This window comes from Ochotona princeps, chromosome 10, assembly GCF_030435755.1.
Source record: "Ochotona princeps isolate mOchPri1 chromosome 10, mOchPri1.hap1, whole genome shotgun sequence".
Lineage (NCBI taxonomy): Eukaryota > Metazoa > Chordata > Mammalia > Lagomorpha > Ochotonidae > Ochotona > Ochotona princeps.
This window is the reverse complement of record NC_080841.1, coordinates 24,552,820-24,573,359: the sequence shown is the minus strand read 5'-3', so window position 1 is coordinate 24,573,359 and position 20,540 is coordinate 24,552,820. Positions and strand designations below refer to the sequence as shown.

At 37.7% G+C, this 20,540-nt stretch overlaps 1 protein-coding gene across 1 annotated transcript in view; it reads left to right on the top strand.

Moving 5' to 3' along the window:
* The window catches only part of USH2A (usherin), a 641,433-nt gene that overhangs the window by 157,935 nt on the left and 462,958 nt on the right, over positions 1-20,540 (top strand). The window contains exons 15-19 of the mRNA XM_004578639.2: positions 1,932-2,090; positions 8,755-9,249; positions 10,299-10,568; positions 12,132-12,301; positions 19,220-19,364. Of these exons, the coding sequence (XP_004578696.2) occupies positions 1,932-2,090; positions 8,755-9,249; positions 10,299-10,568; positions 12,132-12,301; positions 19,220-19,364 (1,239 nt within the window). The remainder of the gene's footprint in view (positions 1-1,931; positions 2,091-8,754; positions 9,250-10,298; positions 10,569-12,131; positions 12,302-19,219; positions 19,365-20,540) is intronic.

Here is a 20,540-nt window from a genome sequence, read left to right as displayed (position 1 = left end):
CTATAAGACCTGTGGACAAATTCTGAGATGAGGCCTTACCAGACTGGGCCACAGCACCCACCAGCACCCCGGAGGCTGGGTTTAGCGGGTGGTGCTAGTCTAGTGGGGAAGCTGTGGGGACACCCCTGCTGGACCACTGTTCCTGCTAGTGAGTGTGAGAGCTGAGACTGGGGAAAGACCAGGCTGTTCAGGGCTGCAACACTTGTTCACCTGCATGTAACTGGATTGGGGGGAAAGCCAGGCAGGACTAACCATTTGTGTCCACTGTACAGACATGAACTGGAGTAAGGACAGGCAGGTTGGGCTTGGCTGCAATGTCAGCTGGCAAGTGCTGGGACAGGGGAAAGTCTTGTTGAACTGGACTGCATAGCCACCTGGAATGGGCAAGATCTGGGGCAGAGAGTGAGTCCACTAGGGAGACTGTAGGCATCTCTCTGATGGGCTGCAACTCTCATTGGTGAGCATGAAAAAAAGGACTAGGGGGAAGGCCTGGCTGGACAGCTGGTGGCATCCACTGGAATGAGTGTGGACTAGTTGGTGGAGTCGGTTGGGTTGAGTTAGGCTCCAACACCCAATGATGTGTATGAGAGCTAAATGGAATGTGGGACAATCTGGACCGTTGTATCTTCCCCACAACACCCAGATACAGAAAGAAGAAAATAAAATGTGTGAACAATGGTCTTGCCCACTTTTCTCTGATCCTTGGCCCTTCCCACCATGATCAACTATGTAAATATCATCAAAAATTAAATTAAATTAAATAAAAAGAGAGCTCTGCTGTGACCAAATCCAGAAACAGCCACGATTTCTTCTGTTTCTAATTCTGAGAATAGTCTATTAAGCTCTGCACAGGTACCTTAGTTTAAGGGTCTCTGTTCTCATGGGTCTCCTGAACTCCTGAGTTGGTCACCAAGTGACTCCAGCTATTTCATATAAAAATGATGGTCATTATTGGATAGATTTGTTTGTATATGTGACTGTTAAAAATCTCTAAACTAAAGGATTAATGGTTTAAAAAACAAGACAACACAGAAAATCTATACCCATGACATCTTCTTTAATGAGAGTCTGATTAGGTTCTGACTCTCGAGTGGATGGAAGATTATATATCTTGTTTGAGCAAGGAGGGGATAACTAAATAGATGCTTAATTACCCTTAAATATTTATATTTTTTCTGTTATCTTTGTGCTGGGAAAAATAAGAAAACTTGCTCTCAAAACTAGGGAGATTATGGAAATTTACAGTAACAGAGGAGTGTTATCATGATACAGGCATTTGTACTACATAAAATATCACTAAATTAGATGAATATTCCATGGTTCCTGATAAGCATATTTCTTTTTAAAGGCACTTCTGATAAATATCTGTATATTCACATAGCATATAAAATTATTTCTTAATTATATTTAGATTATTGAACATTCATGGGTTTTTATATCATCAAGTGATATTCTTTTACACTGTGCACTGGAAGCAAGATAAGGCATATGCTTAATGAAATGGAAAACTTCCTCTTGAAAATTTAAAAGTTGTGTTATTTAAGCTGTAAAATTTAATATAGCATATCAATTTTTAATTAGGTAGAAAATGTTTTGCATCATTGGGTAGTTTCCTAGAGAAAGAGAGAGAGAGAGAGAGAGAGACAGAGAGAAGAAAGTTCAAAGTAAACAGCTGTGGTTTTCTCCCACCAGCTGTATTTATATCAGCTGCTTTGACCTACAAATTTATTTGATGCTTGTGGATAAAAAAAACTTTGTTTCAGAGAACCCATGTTGGACACCCTTTGTTTATTAATATCTTGGTAAACCACATGTCATCCTGATAAAGTAATCCTGAATCAAAAGATCTTTTTCCTGAATATCTTACTTTTGTTTACTTGTGTGCTTATTGATTGCTTTTGCTAATACATGCTTTCTTCATTGTAATTTAGCTCCATCTCAGCAACCTCCACCCAGAGGACAAGTTCAGAGTTCTTCTGCTATCAATCTCTCTTGGAGCCCACCTGATTCTCCCAATACCCATTGGCTTACATACAGCTTATTCAGGGATGGCTTTGAAATCTTCACAACTGAAGATCAATACCCATACAGTGAGTTTAAGGGTTTGGTGATGAAAAGATATACTATTCTAAAAATGGATACATTAGTTAAGTTCTTTGACATTGACCGTAAATGTTACTATGGTTTTCTTTGTTTAGCATAAAGTATCTCAAGTAGTATGAGAATTATAGTCTCACTAGTAATCAAAGAGATGCAATGAAAGATGTTTTTTATTTGACAAGCACTTATTGCTTATCAAATGCTTGAAGAGGCATTGATGAAGGATCCTGGGGTGTCTGTGTGCACTGTGCTGTTAAGATACATGAAAGCATTCCTCTTCCTACTGTTTGATTCAGACCTCATTTCAGTAGATTCTGTCAGGCAAATGGCTACACAAGGACACAGTATCACAAAAGATGCGGTTACTTATCATTTCTTATCTCAAAATAACGGAAGTGATTCATGTACTCAATGGGCTTTGAATAACAGTATGTAACAGTTCAGAATCCTGGTTTATTGTTAAATAAGTTATAGGCTATGATAGTCTGTAAAATCTTTGTTCATCCTTAAATGAATGGGTTTGTTCACGAACTGTTGTTTAGATAAAAATATTATGATTCTCAAAAAATATTATGATTCTGTGAGTTCTAAATTTTCACTTAAAAATAGATGAGGACTTAAAACTGGATCTAAATTTACCTGGGTATAAACATTATAGAAAATATATACAGTTACCCGTTTATCATATACTCAACTCTTAAAATTTATAGAAAATCAACTCTTAAACTTAGAAACAGAATTTGTGCATCTATTGCTATTTGTAAACAATAAAGTATAGCAGCAAGAATTTGAATTGTAAACGATAAAAATATGCATTAGAAGGTTACTGTTGCATTTTTAACTTTTATGAAAGTGACAAATGAGCTAGGAATCAAACTACTGTGAAACTATAAACTATGAATCTATGTACTCAGACATTTTAGATACACTTTTTCTCTAAACAGAATAAAAAAGCAGAAGCTTTTGCATTTTTCCTTTTCTGCCTTCTCTGAGTTTTGACTTCTTGTCTTGTTCTATGAGCTAACAAAAGGGACTCATTTAAGAAACCAAAAAACAGTGATTCTAATTCAAGTTTCTACCTTGTTCTCTTGGATTAATATCCAGTTTCCCTAATTCTATATTAACATGTGTAATTTAGAAAGTTTGTGAAGCTGTGATGACACACTGGTATTATAATGAATAGACAAAAGCCTTATCTCAAAATAATGACTCACTTTAAAATTCCTTTATAGAATAGTTTGTTTTTCATATATGATAGTTGGTCATATTTTTTTTACCTGATTCTGTGTCTTGCTGCTAGTTTATTATAATGACCAGCACTTTCTTTTAACTCTAAGTGTCTCTTCAGTATGCCTGGTCTTCTTTGAAGTTAATGGAAACTCTGAACTTTATGATGCAAATTGCAGAGGGAAATGAACATCTGTTTACATCTGCCATGTTGGCAAAGCATCCTAAAACCTGCTATTAAAATGTTTATTTTGTTCCAAATACCAGCATGATCCAGGTGTCCTGAAACTTAAAATTTTGTGATGTAAAAAAGAGTTGTAAAAATATTGAGAAAAAATTTATGTATGTAACACTGATTGAAGTTGTGCCTAAAGCTTGTCCTCCTTACTAGATGGTTTAGTCAAAAAATTAAACTAAAAACAATGCATAGTATTATCCAATCCTGAGGCATGTCTTTCATAGTAGCAGGCTATGATATATGTTCTAGAACAATCCATTATGAGTTCAACATTCTGGCTCCTTTTCATGAAGATACTGATAAAGACTCCAAGTCAGTGTTTTACAAAGTAAATGTGTATTCGTTCACTAATAAGCCACTTCTATAACCCTATTAAGCAAGACATTATTTCCCAAATTCTTATTTTTCATTTTAAAAATGCCAGTTATAGTATTTCTTGTCTATCACTGTAACCGGCGATGTGAAAATTATCCACCTGATAGCATTTGAACAGTAAGAATAATTGGTTAACACTATCCGAACTTTGTATCATTCTAATAATACCCTCATGTTCAGTGCTCTATTTCCAGTGCATGGCTAGCATGTGTAATATGAAAAGGAAACACTACTACTTATATTCGGTTGAATGAACACAAATCTTTGGGTTAAATAAAGGCATTCAGAATTATAGGTGGGGAATCATTGAACTTTTCAAAGAAAATAAACAGTGTTGTCTTCCCAGCAAGTTTAATCATTTGCTTGAGACCAATATAGAATTCTTTGTTAGAATGGAAACTTTTCCTATCTGGCTTGGAGTACTATGGAATTGTCTAGGTCAATAGAAAGTATGTTGTGAGATCATGATCCACTGGCACAGAAAAAAGTACTTAAAAATTGATGGAAAATTAGGGTCAGTGCTAAAGCCCAGTGTGTTAATCCTCCACCTTCAAATGCCAGCATCCCATATGGGTGCCGGTTTGTGTCCCAGCTGCTGCACTTCCCATCCAGCTCCCGGCTTATGGCCTGGGAAAGGAGTAGATGGTCCAAGCTCTTGGGTACATGTACCGTTGTGGGAGACCCAGAAGAAGCTCCTGGCTCCTGGCTTCGAATCATCTCAGCTCTGGCTGTTGTGGCCTTGGGGGGTGAACTAGTGGATGAAAGATCTTTCTGTCTCTCATCTCTGTGAATCTGCCTTTCCAATAAGAAGGGTTTTAGGGGTAGGCATTTAGCCAAGCAGGTAAGCCATTGTTTATAACACCCACACCCTGCATCAGAATACCTAGCTCCAAAATATACTTATGATGACTGATTCTAGCTTCTTGCTAATGCAGACCCTGAGAGGCAACAGTGATGGCTCAGATAGCTCAGTCCCTGTCACACACATGGGAGACTTGAACTGAGTTCCAATTCTTGTTCCTCCTCTTAGCTTATTCCTACTCTTGCAAGCATCTTGTGAATGAACCAGTACAGAGGAATGCATGCTGTCTCCCTGTCACTTACCATCTGAAAGCAAGTTTTTGTTTTGTCTTAAAGATTCATTTGTTTTGAAAGTAAGAATTACACAGAGAGAGGGAGAGAAAAACACAGATCTTCCACCCACCGGTTCATTCCCTAGCTGGCATCAGTGGCCAGCACTGGGCCAGGTCTAGGTAGGAGCCTGGAGTCAGGAGCTTTATCTGGGACTGCCACATTAGGAGGCAGTGTTCCAAACACTTGGGCCATCATCTTCTGCCTTTACCAGGCCATTCATTAGCAGGAGGCTGCATTGGAAGGGAGCTCAAAGAGCAGGAGTGTGCACCAGTGCCTGTAAAGATGACAGTGTCATAAACAGCAGCTTCACCTGCCAGTTGATCCATTTTTTAAGAAAGATGAATTTGTAGTCGTGTGAAAGGTTTTTGAAATCCATGCATAATTTTTTACACTATACATCTTTCATGAGCTTTCTAAAAACTACTTATATGCATGAAACATTTGAAAATTTGTTGGCACTTGAGTGGTGAATACTAGGGGTCTTTAAAAAGTTCATAAAGAGATACATTGTGAAAAAACTATGCATGGATTTCAGGTTTTTTGCACCAAAATATGCCATCTTTCCATGAATCTTTGAAACGTTCCTCTATATATTGTATGTAAGTATACACACACAAGTATGTGTATAATATGCTCATGCTTACATACGCATTAACATGTGTAGACAATGTTTCATAAGATCTCATGACTAGCTTTCTTGTGTATTTAGACAAATCCAAACTTTCGTGATACTCTCTTAACTCAGCCCTTTTCATGCGTTCTTAGAGTACTTTACATAAAAGCTTAATACCTAACAATTTTCAGTTGTGCATGCCATTTCAACTTTGTGATATAGCAAAGAAAGGAAATGATAAGAATATTAATCTGAGTGTTCACAGATTAGAATTGTCTCCATGATTTTATTTTACAACGGTGGAAGTCACTAATACAGAAAATATGATGTTATCAAGAAGAAAATACATGTTATTACCAAGTACAAGACACACTTAGGGATGGGTTAGCCCATGCTTATGGCTATGGTTGTTAGCATTCCTGACTAGCAATCTGATGATGATGTTGTAAAATAATTTACCTGAAGATTAACTTTGTTTCTAGCATATACATATTTTATTATTAAACTGTTAACATCCAATGAAGGAAATTTAAAAGAAAACATATTCATTATAGCGAAAGTATTCTAATGTAATCATGTATTTAATTTTGTAAATTTTCTAAAGTAATATAGACTCCCGATTATCTTTTATTATCAAGTGTATATGTTGCTACCTGGTCTTCATCACTATTGATCTGGATGCACATTATTAGCATCCTATTAATGTATTTGAGTAATGTTAGAATATTATAATACATTAAGATATTGCCTTCTAATTTATTCAAACATTGTTTTAATAAGACATAAGTAATTTCCTGTGCAGATGTTGCCTAATAAGCTGAGGATCATGGTTTCAAATGTCTTAGTGTATGCTCATGCTAGTTATAAATTTATTACCTGTTTATTCTAAATCCACTTTTCATTGACTTGCGAAAATGAACTGGAAGCTATAAATAGCTTTTTTTTCCGTTTTGGTGTATTGTTACATTTTATCTGTAGAGGACGCTGAAGGGAACCTTCAGGAAGCAGAAGTTTCTCTTCCTGGATCTGGTGGGTGGAATACTAGTTAGATATGGGCAGCTTTCCCTACTTCCCCTAGTTCTTCTTGCTTTCCTCCCTTCTTAGGTTGGACCCAAATGAGCACTCAAAGCGCAGAGGACACATGTGGAAATCCCTGTAAATTGCAAGCATGGGTACTTAGTCAAGGTGGAGGGTGCCTTCCGAGTGTGTTCTGGGATTTACCTGTACTCGCCCAGGCACTGTGGAGAAGGATTTCTTGGTGTGAGCTCTGTGGTCCAGTACTTCAGGCACTGGAGAGAGAGGGGTCTCAGGACTTTCTGCCTTCGGGCAACCTCGGGGAAAGCCTGTCTCTGGTGGGGTCGGGTCCGCTCTGACGGAGCCTTGATGTCACGCGGAAGCTTTCTGGGTGTGTTCCTTCATGGAATATTCTGCCTTAGGTACTGACTTTTTCCTGTTCTTTGAGTTAATTTGTTTTTTAGTTTACTCCAGCACTGAGAAAATACACTTAGTTATAACTGATCATTCAGTCTATTAAGCATCCCTTGTGAAAATTATTCTGTGATTTTTATGCCCAAGTTGGATACTAAGGCAGCTTCTACTCTATGAGGACTATAATACAATACACAACAGGCTTTCAAAAATAATTTGAAATATAAATTCTGATCTATCTATCTATCTATCTATCTATCATCTATGACAAAATTTAACCAGATACTCTCTCATGTTGTTCTGTCTTCAATTGTACCCTTTCCTCAAGTACCCTGATAACATTTGGGAAAGGGCAGCTTCCTCCTGACCCCCTCCTGTGGAGAATGTTCTTTAGAGTATCTTGGCTCAGGTGTGAGATGAAGCTTGTCCAATCTCAGCCATTTGCATTCCTTGGGTATTGATTGCTGCTGCAAGGATGTAACGAAAAGTTATTCTTAACTTGATCAGGCCCTGAATATTCTGCTCTATTAGAATTCCTCAGCCTCTTGATCTTTCTGGGAACCATCTGCAATATTTTTCCAAGTTCTTCTTCCAGCCTTTCCAGAAGCTGAAATGTCAGCGTGCCTTAGCCACAAAAGACCTCATAGTATGTCCCCACCTCCTCATGCAGCACGCTTTCTATTCAGGAAGCCGAAGCTCTAGAAGTTAAAATTGGGCTGAGAAACTATTTCACTGTATGTACATCAGGATGCTGGGACCTTCATGGTACCATCAGTTTCATGGAGGAACTCTTCTTCCGTTCCTCCTAACAGTGTCCAGTGAGGGAGCAAGTGTTGAACTCCTGGCATCTCTCTCTCCCTCCCTCCTTCTCTCTCTCTCTCTCTCTCTCTCTCTCTCTCTCTCTCTCTCTCTCTCACACACACACACACACACACAGAGAGTCTTAGAGTGTACTTGCTGTCCCTTTAGAAAACAGAGTTCTCGACCCATGCTGGACAACGCCCACTTATCCTTTTGTCAAAACAGAAGACAACTCTTTCTATACTTCTTTTTCTCTGTACTTACAAACCTTCAAGTATAAATGTGCTGCTTTTACATAAATTCTCTTATGCAAATTCTTAATTAATGATTTTAAAGTCTAAAAACTGTCACAGCTTAAAAACAAAAACACTTGTAATTTCCTGCAATCTCTATGGGCTGGAAAATCTAGAGAAATTTAATTAAGGACTTGTTCAGGAACCTGCTTTGTCCCTTGGTAGCTGAGCTGGTCCTCCATTGATTTTGCTAGTGTTTTAAAAGGGAACTTGTTACATGGACGAAAGCACTACTCCTATTTTTCCTGTTGGGGAAAACTTTATTTCACATGTTCTATTACAGAACACTATACAGAGCCAAGCAAGAACTAAATCCCCTAAATGTTCTTTGTTTTTGAGTGACACTTTCCTCATATTATATAGAATAACAAAAATAACCAGTTTCTTCTTTATTTCAATTTTTAAAATATGAAATGTGCTTTGAAGCAAGAGTGGGTTGTTAAAATTCATGCAGTTTTAAATAATATATTACAAAGACAATTTGAATTTGTTCATGACTGATTATATAATGTGACAGTTGTCTCTTGTTTATCTTCTTATTTCAGATGTTCAGTACTTCTCAGACACAGCCCTGTCACCATACACCTCATATTCCTATTACGTCAAGACCACCAGTGTGCATGGTTCAACCAGGAGCGCAGCTGTCACTTACAGGACACAACCTGGGGTTCCAGTAGGAACCTTAGACTTAAGCTATGCCGTGCCTATTGGCTCACACTCTGTGACACTTACCTGGACCACAGTTTCAAATTATTCTGGTCCGATAGAGAAATACCTTTTGTCTTGCACTCCTTTGGGTGGTATTCAGCCATGTGTTTCCTATGAAGGCCATGAAACTTCTGCTACCATCTGGAATCTGATTCCATTCACCAAGTACCAATTTTCTGTACAGGCGTGTACTAGTGGGGGTTGTTTACACAGTTCACCTGTGAATGTGACCACAGCACAGGCACCTCCGAAAAGGCTGAGTCCACCTGAGCTGCGAAAAGTCAGCTCCACAGAGCTTCACGTGCACTGGACCCCACCCACGGAGCCAAATGGTAAGGATGCAAGCTTGTATTTATTTTTTTTGCACAAAACATTGATGAGCACACAGGCATCTAAAAATTACACTAGGAATCTGGCAACTGGATTCACTTCTGTAGCTTTGGGTTATAATAATTGAGAAATTCGTTTCTGAAGACATAGGATAATGTTTGTCTTCGTTAGAGGAACAAGTGTCATTTCTTCCAATCTAAAAACAAATTCCATTCAATTAAATTGCTCTTTAAAAGGCTAATATTATCTTTGCTCTTAATGACATTTGCCATAACACAAATGATGTTTATAATTTGAAACTCACTTATGAAATGCATTATATTTGACTGAGTCACAAGTTAGGGCACACATAAGTAGTAAGTTTTCTCTTTTAAGCATGAAAAGGCTGCAGAAAAAAATGAAGAAACACACAAAAAAATGTACATTGACTAACTGACTCATTAAGTTGTTTTGTGTTCATACAAATGAACCCTTGATTGTATAAGCCAGATGCACACTCATGAAATTTTTTAGAATTTATATTGTGTGCATATTGTGGCAAACACTTTCCTTAGCCTTCTTAAGTGACTTAGTAAAACTGGGTAAAAATCAATATTATTGTACACAGGGTTCATATTAAACAAATAGTTAAACCACCCGAAGACATGAAAATGTACAAACTGGAGGGAAGGTAATAAAATCCCCAAGAAGAACTGGAGATTCCTAGTAGAAATTGTAACTAAACATCTTGAACAAAAAATTGAATTTTCCTTTGATATCTTACAGTTGTTTTGTTTCTATAGTTATCCGTTGGTTCGCTTCTCCCACAGGTCTATCTTAAATAGTATTTACTTTACTCATCTACCAAACATTTGTTGTCTTTTGTAAAGACCTATCTTCTATGCTAGTAAATGACTACATCTAGATTACTGAAGAAATTGACAGATAATCTCGTTGGAAGTGTCATGGAAATCCAGGACTCTTGGGTGACCTGTCCCCACCTCTCCTTGTTTTTTTCTTTTCTGATATTTTTTCTGATATGTGATCTAAATTTATGGCTTAACTCTTCTAGGGATAATTATAAAATATGAACTATATATGAAAAGATTGCACCCTACTGAAGAAGCTATACCTGAAGAAAGTTTGATTTTTCAGAGCAGTGGCTGGCTCAGTCCTTCCTCCTCTGCAGAGTCGGCCAATGAAAATGCTCCGGAACCTCCCCAGACAAGTACAACTGTCACAGGTTTAGAGCCATTCACTGAATACGAATTTCGAGTTTTGGCTGTGAACGTGGCTGGTAGTGTATCTTCTGCGTGGGTCTCAGAGAAAACAGGAGAAGCAGGTAACAGTTGATGTTTTGACTCCACTGTTAAGCTCATGAATGAAAGTGCTGCTGTAGAGGAAAGTCAAAAGTGCTGAAAGTACATTTTAAGAATCAAAAATGATATACTAACACAGCTCAGGAAAAAATTAATATATAGGCTAGTTACTCCAATAACTCAAGGTTATAAAGTACTGGCAGTAAGTTTTAGGGGAAATAGTAAATGTTGTAACAGTTAATTCAGGGGGAAAATGACTTAAATTGTTATGGTCTTTAGGGAAATGTTTGCCAAAAATTGCAGTTGATTTCTTGTCCTGAAGGGAGGTCACTCCATGTCTCGTCTCGCTCCACATTTAGCACAGTTTATGTTCAATGGAAGCGATAACTGTTACCGATCTCACAAATCTTTTGGTTTTATTTGTGTGGGGTTTTTTTCCCCAAAAAAACACCTTCAAAACAAGATGGTACTTGCACATGACAGAACCCTGAATATCTAAGCTTGTATTTCACAAATAAGCTTATATAAACAAAGAATGATGGCTCAAAAAAGGAGGGTAAAGAATAGTAATTTTCTCAAAATAGAGTCATTAAGGCAAATGAGATATTTTTCATCTTCTGCCTTTCATTAAATACATTACAAATCTGATGAGGCTTTTCAGGAGTATACGTTCATTATGTTCTAAATGTATGAAGAGGTAACGATAACCATGTCCTGACCTCAGCTTGATCAGTTAGACCTGTGGAGGATGAGGATGGGTTTGAGTTTATGTCCAAGGGAATTATTTCATGAATAAAATGTGCTTTGTGCTTGAGCATCTCTTAATGACTGCCAGCCATCTTGGACAAATAATAGTGCCATGATAGCACAAGTGATGAGGCATGGCATTCTGGAAGGGGAAGATCAAGGTCAGAAATGAAAAGTAATGGGTGAAACTGCAATCCTGGACCCTCATAATCTTATGGGTCACTGGCTGATGAACGTGCGATGAGGTCCTTTGATAATACACCTTTGGTTAGCACATTTAAAATCCATATTAAGATCTCAAGGATGGCAAGGGGAAATGTACAGTGTGTAGTACCCTGAAGATTTCAATCTAGATTTATTGAAAACTTGAAAATTTTTCTTGGAGTTATTTAGAACACTTTAGATTTACCTTTTTCTGAACAGCACTATTTCCTACATCGCATAAGTTTGACCCAGGGAATATTTATTTATGTGAGAAATCCAGTACACCACTATAGGTTGTTTGAAAGTTTGTGACTTGAGATACACTGTGTTTCGTGACTTCTTTCAAACAAGCTTAAGATGTATAGCTTTCATTCCAAATGTTCAGTGGTAACCCTATGAATAAAGGGATTTTCTATAAGATTTTTGTTGTATAAAAGGAGAACTACTTTAGCCGATTATACAAAAGAGAATATTTTTAACACATTTTTTAAAGTGGCTGACATTTACATATACCAATATAGTCTTCAGTTTTTTAATATCAGGATGTCCTACAGAAAGTGGTGTGACTACAGTTTGAAGACTCATTGGGACTACATTGATTGTTGTGATGTTTTACTTACTGTTACCTTTGACAGCGCCAGTATTCATCAAGCCTCCATCAGTCTTTGCACTCTCACCATACTCCCTCAATGTCTCCTGGGAGAAGCCAGCAGACAGTGTCACAAGAGGAGAAGTCCTGGAGTACAATGTAAATATGATTTCTGAACAGTCACTCCAGCAATCTGTCCCAGTGACGTTTTTACAGGTACTTTTATTTTAAACTAATTTCCTGTCTGCATTGAACCATAGTTTCATTTTAAACAATTTGAGTTTTAATTGTGTAATAAAATTATTTGCACATATTCATAAAATGAGGCTTTTTCTTACAGTATTATATGCAACAGGCTATAGATATATCACTTTTGCCATATTTGCTTGTATTGGACAAGTGAGTTTAATATATTTTGTAAGAACTGAGTTTTTTCACTTATATGATTTGAAATAATTTACAAGTGGTTTACTCTGAGCTTCTGGGCACTACTATCTTATTTAAATACATGATAATTTATTTAACCGACAACCCACAGTTGATATTTATATCTATTCATTTAAAGATAGGGATAACATTGAAAGGAACATAACTCCATTTTATGTATGTTTCTACTTCTATGAAAAAAATATGAATAATAGAAATTATCACAATTTCTAACACAAGTTTTAAATATTTCCACCTCGGGACATAAAATTACACTTTGCCTTTTAGTAATTCATAATCCAGCTAGAGATAATGAGAATGATACTCATAGCTAATAGTTTCTAAGTCTTCGATATGCCCATGGTTAATGCATTTGACACAGACAACAATCCTGAAGGAAGAGAGGCTCTTGTTTTCCCCAGTTCTTAGTGGTGACTGATGTGCCTCGTTAGCCTATTTTACAGCATGTGGGAAGTAAATGACAGAAGCTGATTATGTCAACTGGATTAGCCATTATTCCTCTTTTGAGAAAAAAATTATATTTTGTATCTACTCTCATAGATCAACCCACAATTCTCTTTCTTAGATTCCCCATCTTTCCTTTAGATTTCTTTTATTTTTACTTGAAGGTTAAAGAGATAGAGATCTTCCATCTGCTGGCCCACTTCCTAAATGACCGCAATGGCCAGAGCTGATCTGGTCCAAAACATGGAGCCAGGACATTTTTCCAGGTCTTCCACATGAGTGCAGGGGTCCAAGGACTTGAGCCATCCCCAGGGCTTTCCTGAACCATCAGCAGGGAGCTGAATCAGAAATGGAGCAGCTGAGACATGAACTGTTGACCACATGGGATGCTGGCAGAGCAGACACAGGATTAACCTGATACACCAATGCACCAAGCCTGATTTCCAGCTTTCTGAGCTTCCATTCTCTTGTCTTTCATGCCCATGGGCAATTTTGCCAAGTTCTACAGTCCAGTTATATTTTACTTTTTGACACATCTCTTTCCACACAGAATGGATTACCAGGCACATTGCCTGAAATTCTGCCCATTGAGAAGTGGTGTCAGTGTTGTTTTTAGCAGAAACTGGGATTATTGAACAGCAACCACTCCATTTTGATTTTTCTTCCATACTCTAGATGATCCAACCGTGAACTGAACTGTGACTTTTTCCATTCTTTCTGCATTCAGGGGGACCTTGAATGGGCACAAGCATTTGATTTGCATGAAGTTGTGGCTTTTGACTCAGTTTAATCCCAATTCCTGATACTTACTTCCATTTTCTGATTCACTTATATTGGGCCCATCTGACCTTGAGACCTAGCATGTTGGAATGAACCCAATTCACAGACATGGCTCTGAATTCATGAGTGTTTGGCATCATATTATATCTCAGGTTCCTCTGTGATAACAAGCTGGGAGCTGTTTTGCAAATGGTCCATGGTTTCCTTTTCATGATGTGCCCTGAATCAGGAATATAGGTATCTACATTTGATTATTTCCATAAGTATTTCACATGGTCTTTCTCCACCACAGTGAACTCTCTTTCCATAGGAAGTACAAGGTCTTATGTTCCAAGTGATGCTCTTGTTGTACTGCAACCTGGAACTAGTGCTGCAATATACTTTTTCTGTTCAGGGCTGCAATCTAAATGGGCAACATTATGTAGTATTTAGCAATCCTGATACTACAACATTTCAGGCAAGGGATATGCTCCTTGCAGACCACAAAGAGGTCCCAGGATGCATAGTGTTACTTCTTAGCGGTGGAAGATAAAAGATACTGCCTTGTGTCTTTTACTTAGGAAGTCATTTCTAGTGTGTCTCAGGTGTCTTGAAATTTTAAAAATAATGCTGATGTAGTAAATCCCTTAATCTTCATAAAACTCCTTTACCATTGTATAACAAGTATTACTGAAACCTCCACAGTCTTTGCATTTCTTGCTTATTCAGTGTGTTTCACCTTTGACACAGAGAATAGTGCCAAGGAAGCTTCTAGTGTGTTTTGTTTGTTTGTTTTTTGTTTATTTAGAAGAGAGGGAGAGGGAGAGAGGAAGGAAGGAAGGAAAGAAGGAAAAAAGGAAAGGAAGGAAGGAAGGAAACAAAGAAAAGGAAAGGAAAGGAAGGAAGGAAGAAAGAAAGAAAAGGAAGGAAGAAAGAAAAGGAAGAGAGAAAAGAAAGAAAGAAAGAAAGAAAGAAAGAAAGAGAGAGAAAGAAAGAGATAGATAGATAGATAGATAGATCGATCGATCGATCTTCATGTGTTGGATCATTCCGCAAAACCCGAGATGACCAGGACTGGGTCAGGTTGTAGCCAGAAGCCTGGAACTCAACCCAGGCTTTCCCAGTGGATGGTAGGGATGCAGTTACTTGAGGTATCACTAACTCTTTCCCAGAATCTGCATTGATAGGAATCTGGAATCTGAGTGGAATGCAGGACTCAAACCCTGGAACACGAATAGGGCGTACTGGTGTCTCCAGTGGTATCTAAACCACTGTGACAAAATATTAATACTGAAGGGGACTTTTCTAATTTCTTTATTCCTGTAAAGGTAAAAATGTCATGTAGTTAACATATACAAGAACACAATTGGTGATTAAATACGCTGAGGCTCTGTCTTCAATATCAACCAGGAATAATCAGCTGATTCCACAATGCTTATAATTACTACTTGGTTCAAAATAGTTCTCTCAATTATCAGTTGCACCAAGTGGACACTTACCTTCCACAGGTAATTCATCCCAGTTCACTGCCAATGGGAGTATTGATCCACGGGGCATTCTGTGGGCTTTCAAAACTCTACCTACCCTCTGAAAGGGGCCTTGTTGCTAGCCAAACTGTGGGGGATCCAGCCCCCAAATTGTCTCCTTCCTAGCAAGGCTCTTGCTTTCACTGCTGGAGGTCAGGTTCCCTGAGGTGAATTCTGTTTTTGAAGACTGAGGCAGGGAGTGGACTGGAGGGTGTTCTCAGAAACAACTTGTGTAAAGTGGGAAGAGAGGCAGGACAGAGTGGAAGAGGAAGCTGAACCCTGAAATACAGCTGAGAAGGGCTCAGTTGCTGTCGGGTCCTGCTGGAGTTGGATGATCTCCAAGGCTGTCGCAAACTAAGTCTAGATGCCAGGCCTGAGTACCTTTCTACTCGCTATTTCCCACAGCTGGAGGCAGATTTTTTTTCTCTCTCACAGTTCTAGAAAGTGCAAGTCAAAAATGAAGGTGCTAGCAGAGGAGCTGTTCTTGACTCTGAGCTTTGCGCAGGCTCCTACCGCTGCCTGGCTTCTGGTAGGTTCCCCTGGTCTCTGTCTCCAACTCCATCTTTTCTCAGCGCCTGTTGCCTCTGTGCCTAGGACTGCCTTTCATTTTTTCCAATGAAGGACCCAGTCATAGGACTTAATGATAATTCTAAGTGTAAGATGACTTGACTGCTATGTCTACAAAAACCTTACTTCCGAGTAAGATTACATCTTAAGGTTTTGGGTACACATGAACTTTGTCAGGGGTGGGTGGTACTGATACTTTTGTTTGTTGCTAATAGAGTTCACATTTTTTTCTAAGCCTTGTAATTTGTTTTGCTTTCTGAACTGTTCTATCAGCTTGGATACAGGCTTTCACTTATTTGTAACTATCTTTTTTTTATTTAATATTTTTAAGGCAAAGTTGGAGATTCTTCATCTATTGGTTCACCCCTTAAATGGCTGCAACAGCTAGGACTGGGACCTACCAAACCCAGGAACTTCTTTTGGGTCTCCTATGAGTGTGCAGGTGCCCAAGTGTTTGGGTCATGCTCCTCCTCTGCTTTTCCAGACACATTAATAGGGAGCTGGATTGGAAGAGACACAGGTGGAGCATGAACTAGTGTGACATAAGATGACAGCTTTGTGAGTGGCAACTTGATCTGCTATACTATTATGGCAACCACTGCACCTTTCTCATTAGGAAAGTATAGCTAAAACAGTACATACATTTTAGCTTAAAAATCTATGTACTGTTTAAAGATTTTTTTTTCATTTTGAAGAGTTTATTTGAGCAAATAACACTTTTTTTATTATTATTTAACTACATTAATTACATTGTATTATGTGACACAGTTACATAGATACTTGGGTTCTCCCACCCCTCCCCAAACCCTCCCACCATGGTGGATTCCTCCACCTTGTTGCATAACCACAGCTCAAGTTCAGTTGAGATTCCCCCATTGCAAGCATATACCAAACATAGAGTCCAGCATCTTATTGTCCAGTCAAGTTCAACGGCTTCTTAGGTATACCCTCTCTGGTCTGAAGACAGAGCCAGCAGAGTATTATCCCAGTCAATTGAAAGCTCCAACATACCATCAGCAAAAATTTACATCATTATGGAATTAATTGACATAGTAATGAGTAACCAATATGTTAAAAGTAAATGCGAGTTCCCAGCCACCTTCTGTGACCACCTCACCTATACTTCAATTTAGTTTATACACAACATATAACATTCAAAACATAACATGTTATACATAACATCATATCATCTTAAATTAAGGCAAACATGTGGTATTTAACCTTTTGTGATTGGCTCATTTCCAATTGTACAGAAAGAGCAGAGAGAGGAGACACAGAAAGAGAGGTCTTCCCTTTGTTGGTTCATTCCCAAATGGCCACAGTGCCCAGAGCTGAGCCAGTCTGGAACCAGAAACCAGGAGCATCCTCTGAGTCTCTTATGTGGGATCAGGGCCAAGGACTTGACCCACCATCTGCTGCTTTCCCAGCCCACAAGGAAGGAGCTGGTTCAGAGAGGGGTAGCTGGGATACAAACCTGTGCCACTTTAGCATGCAGGTATTGCAGGTGGGAAATTAGCCTGTAATGCTACCCTGACCGCCTCAGCTTAAATAATGTGATATATGAATTACATATAGTATGAGATTGAGGATAAATTAATTATTATACTCGTTGTGTTTGCTTTTTTTGTTTTATTCCTGAAAGTCCTTGATGTTTGTTTTATCATTTCATTATTTTGCATATTAGGCTATGAAATTTGAAAGCCAATATAGGGGCAAATATTCCCAATGGATTGTACCATAGGACTAAAGTGAAAAATGCCAAAATATTATGGAAATGTTTTTGAAATTTTAAAATTATACCTTTTTTTTTTTAGGTTTGATATCATTTTATCTTACCTTAAGGCAAACATGTGATATCTGACCTTTTGGGATTGGTTCACTTCCCTTAGCATAATAGTTTCCAGTTGGGCCCATTTGGCCACAAAGAAATGCATTTCATTTTTTTTTTTAAATAGCTGAGTAGTATTCCATAGAGTAGATGAATCATAGTTTCCATATCCAGTCTTCTGCTGATGGGCATTCTGGTTGCTTCCAAGTTTTTGTGATTATTGATTGAGCTGCTATGAACATAGGGTTGCATGTAATACTATATGAGTGCAGAGCCACATGTTGCTTAAGAAGGGTTTCATGTTCTGAGAAAGACTTTGTGGGATGATTTCCTCATGCTGTGAACATCCTGAAGCATACTAGGTACACTGGAAGCTGGGATCATGTGAGTAGAAAAGTTTACATGCATCTAAGAGGCATGGTTAACAGGAGAATCAAGAGGCTACTACAGAGGTTACTGCATCCTAGTAAAACTATTTTTTATAAGTACAAGAAGTACAATCTAAAATGACTACCAAAACTGCAGTATAGAAAGTTTGCAAGCCAGTAGCTTAGTCATTCCTTACTATTGTCAAATATGTACTGTATGTAACGGTATCGTCATCTTTTTGTGTCACTGATAGTACAAATTTGATTTTATCTATTATCACAAGCAATGTATAATGACATTGTAGCACCTGCGAATTGGAATTTTTCAGCATTCTTATAATCTCATGGAGCCATCCTTATACCTGCACACTGGTCTGTGGTTGGTCCATAGTTTGTACTCCTGTGTGATAAGTGTGCTTTCTGTCTTGATGAAACGTTTTCCCGAATATAGTTCTAAGGACATTTTCATCCCAAGCTTAGGTAAATTCATAAGGTTGCTTTTGATTAACAATAGTTATAATAATGGGCTAACTCTCAGTGCTGGTTGTTTAATTACCTGTTTATGGTGTTCCTTTCAATCTCGTATTTCACATTTATTTTTTGCTTGAAATTGTCTGATAAAGATACTAAGTCAGAAATGTGGCTGATCTCATCTATGTGCCCTTATTTGTATAGTACACATATTTGAGAATTCACCCTGTGTGGATGCTCTGTGATGTCCTTATCTTTTTGGTGTTGATCCTTCTTTAAAAAGAAAATGATCGCATTGATCAACATAGTGAAATCTTTCTGTTTTGAGTTCCATCACGTAACATATGGGCATTACTCTATTGGGATACTTTTGGCCCACCCCCATGGTTCTGTCTGAGGTTTTTCATGATAACAATGACAATGTCACCATCTTTATCTCCAGCATTGGTGACAATAACCATACCACCATGCTGCTTTATGAGGCAATAACGTGGCTTTTTCATTTATCCACTCAGGCACTGGATTATTACCTCATAAAACAGTGTGCTTGTACAATTATCAATTAAATCCTGGCTTGTTGAAAATTTAAAAAAAACTTTTCCTAATTGGGTTGACAATAATTCCTTTTACATGAATTCATGAAACTTTGACTTCCCAAGTTATATTTTTCACATTGATCATCTATTTTCTTATTAATAGTATTTCATTTTTTTTCACCTCGAAGCTGCTTCACACTGCCAACCCCCAAGAGCACTCTCACATTGTGAAAGGCCTGAAACCTTATAGGATATACAAGTTCACTGTGTCGCTCTGCAATTCCGTCGGTTGTGTGACCAGCGCTTCTGGGTCGGGACAAACTTTGGCAGCAGGTAAGCTGTTTTAATCAACATGAATTAAAACATTGTTAATCATAAGCAAACACATACAAAGTTCAACAGTTTCTCCACTTTGGAACTAGTATTGTTCTTTTTTTCTCCAATGTTCCCTCACCAACACTTATTGTTACCTACTTTGAAATGTAGAAAAAGAAAAGAGCGGAAAGGTGACTTAGGAACTGTGAGTTGCAGCTGTGTCATGTAGAGTTCTAATTAGATGCAGAATGACTGGGCTCTCAAGCAGCAGCTGGGGTCCTACCAGTGTCCTGATTATTGTAGGAAGCATTTGTTTTATATCTGACTTTCAAATAAAAGTTACACACACACATATGTATGCAAGCGTTTGTTAAGCTTCCTATCAGAACTTCAGGAAACTTCTTCAGTTTTGACTCTTTTGTAGGATTTGTTCTGTTTCTGTCCCAGGGAGGATCACCAGGAATCAAGAGTCTTCCCTGGTGTAATTTTTTCCTCATTGTTTATATCCAATTAAGGAGAAGATAGAAGGTTTATATAACAAATTTATACAATAAAATCTTGTTATAGAGTTGAATTATAGTAGAAAATATTTGGTAGAATTTTTGTCTGTTCTACCTAAAACTAATGCAATGTATGCACTAATACTATATAATCTAATGAAAATTCTATGCATTTTCAAATCAAAGTTTTTTGTTAGTAATAAAACAAGGCTTAATTTCCAGGTGTTCATTAAGGAATTGGCATGGTAAAAATGACTTTCAGAAACCTTTTGTGACAAAATAGACATATCTTTGAAGTAGGTTTTTCTAGAAACTTTTTCTAGTATGTGCTTTCAAGCAACAACTGAGCATATTAAAACTAAAGATTATATCACATGAGTACAGAATGCTTTTAATATTTGACAGAATCACATGCTTTCAAAGAAGTATATCATGTAATTGGTATAAATTTAAACATTTTGCTAAAAACACAAATTTATGATTTGTTTGCACTATCAGGTTTTATATTATGCCACAAACATGGCTTTACTATACATTATTGTGAGTGTTCAAATCAATACACGTCTATGAAAACTGTTCTCTTTAAAGCACTTGAGGACATTCAGTGGTAATATTTAGAGTGTTCGAGTTAAGATGTGACATGAGCAGATAGGATTCACACCGTGGCAGCATGTACAAAGGTCTGTGGGAAAGC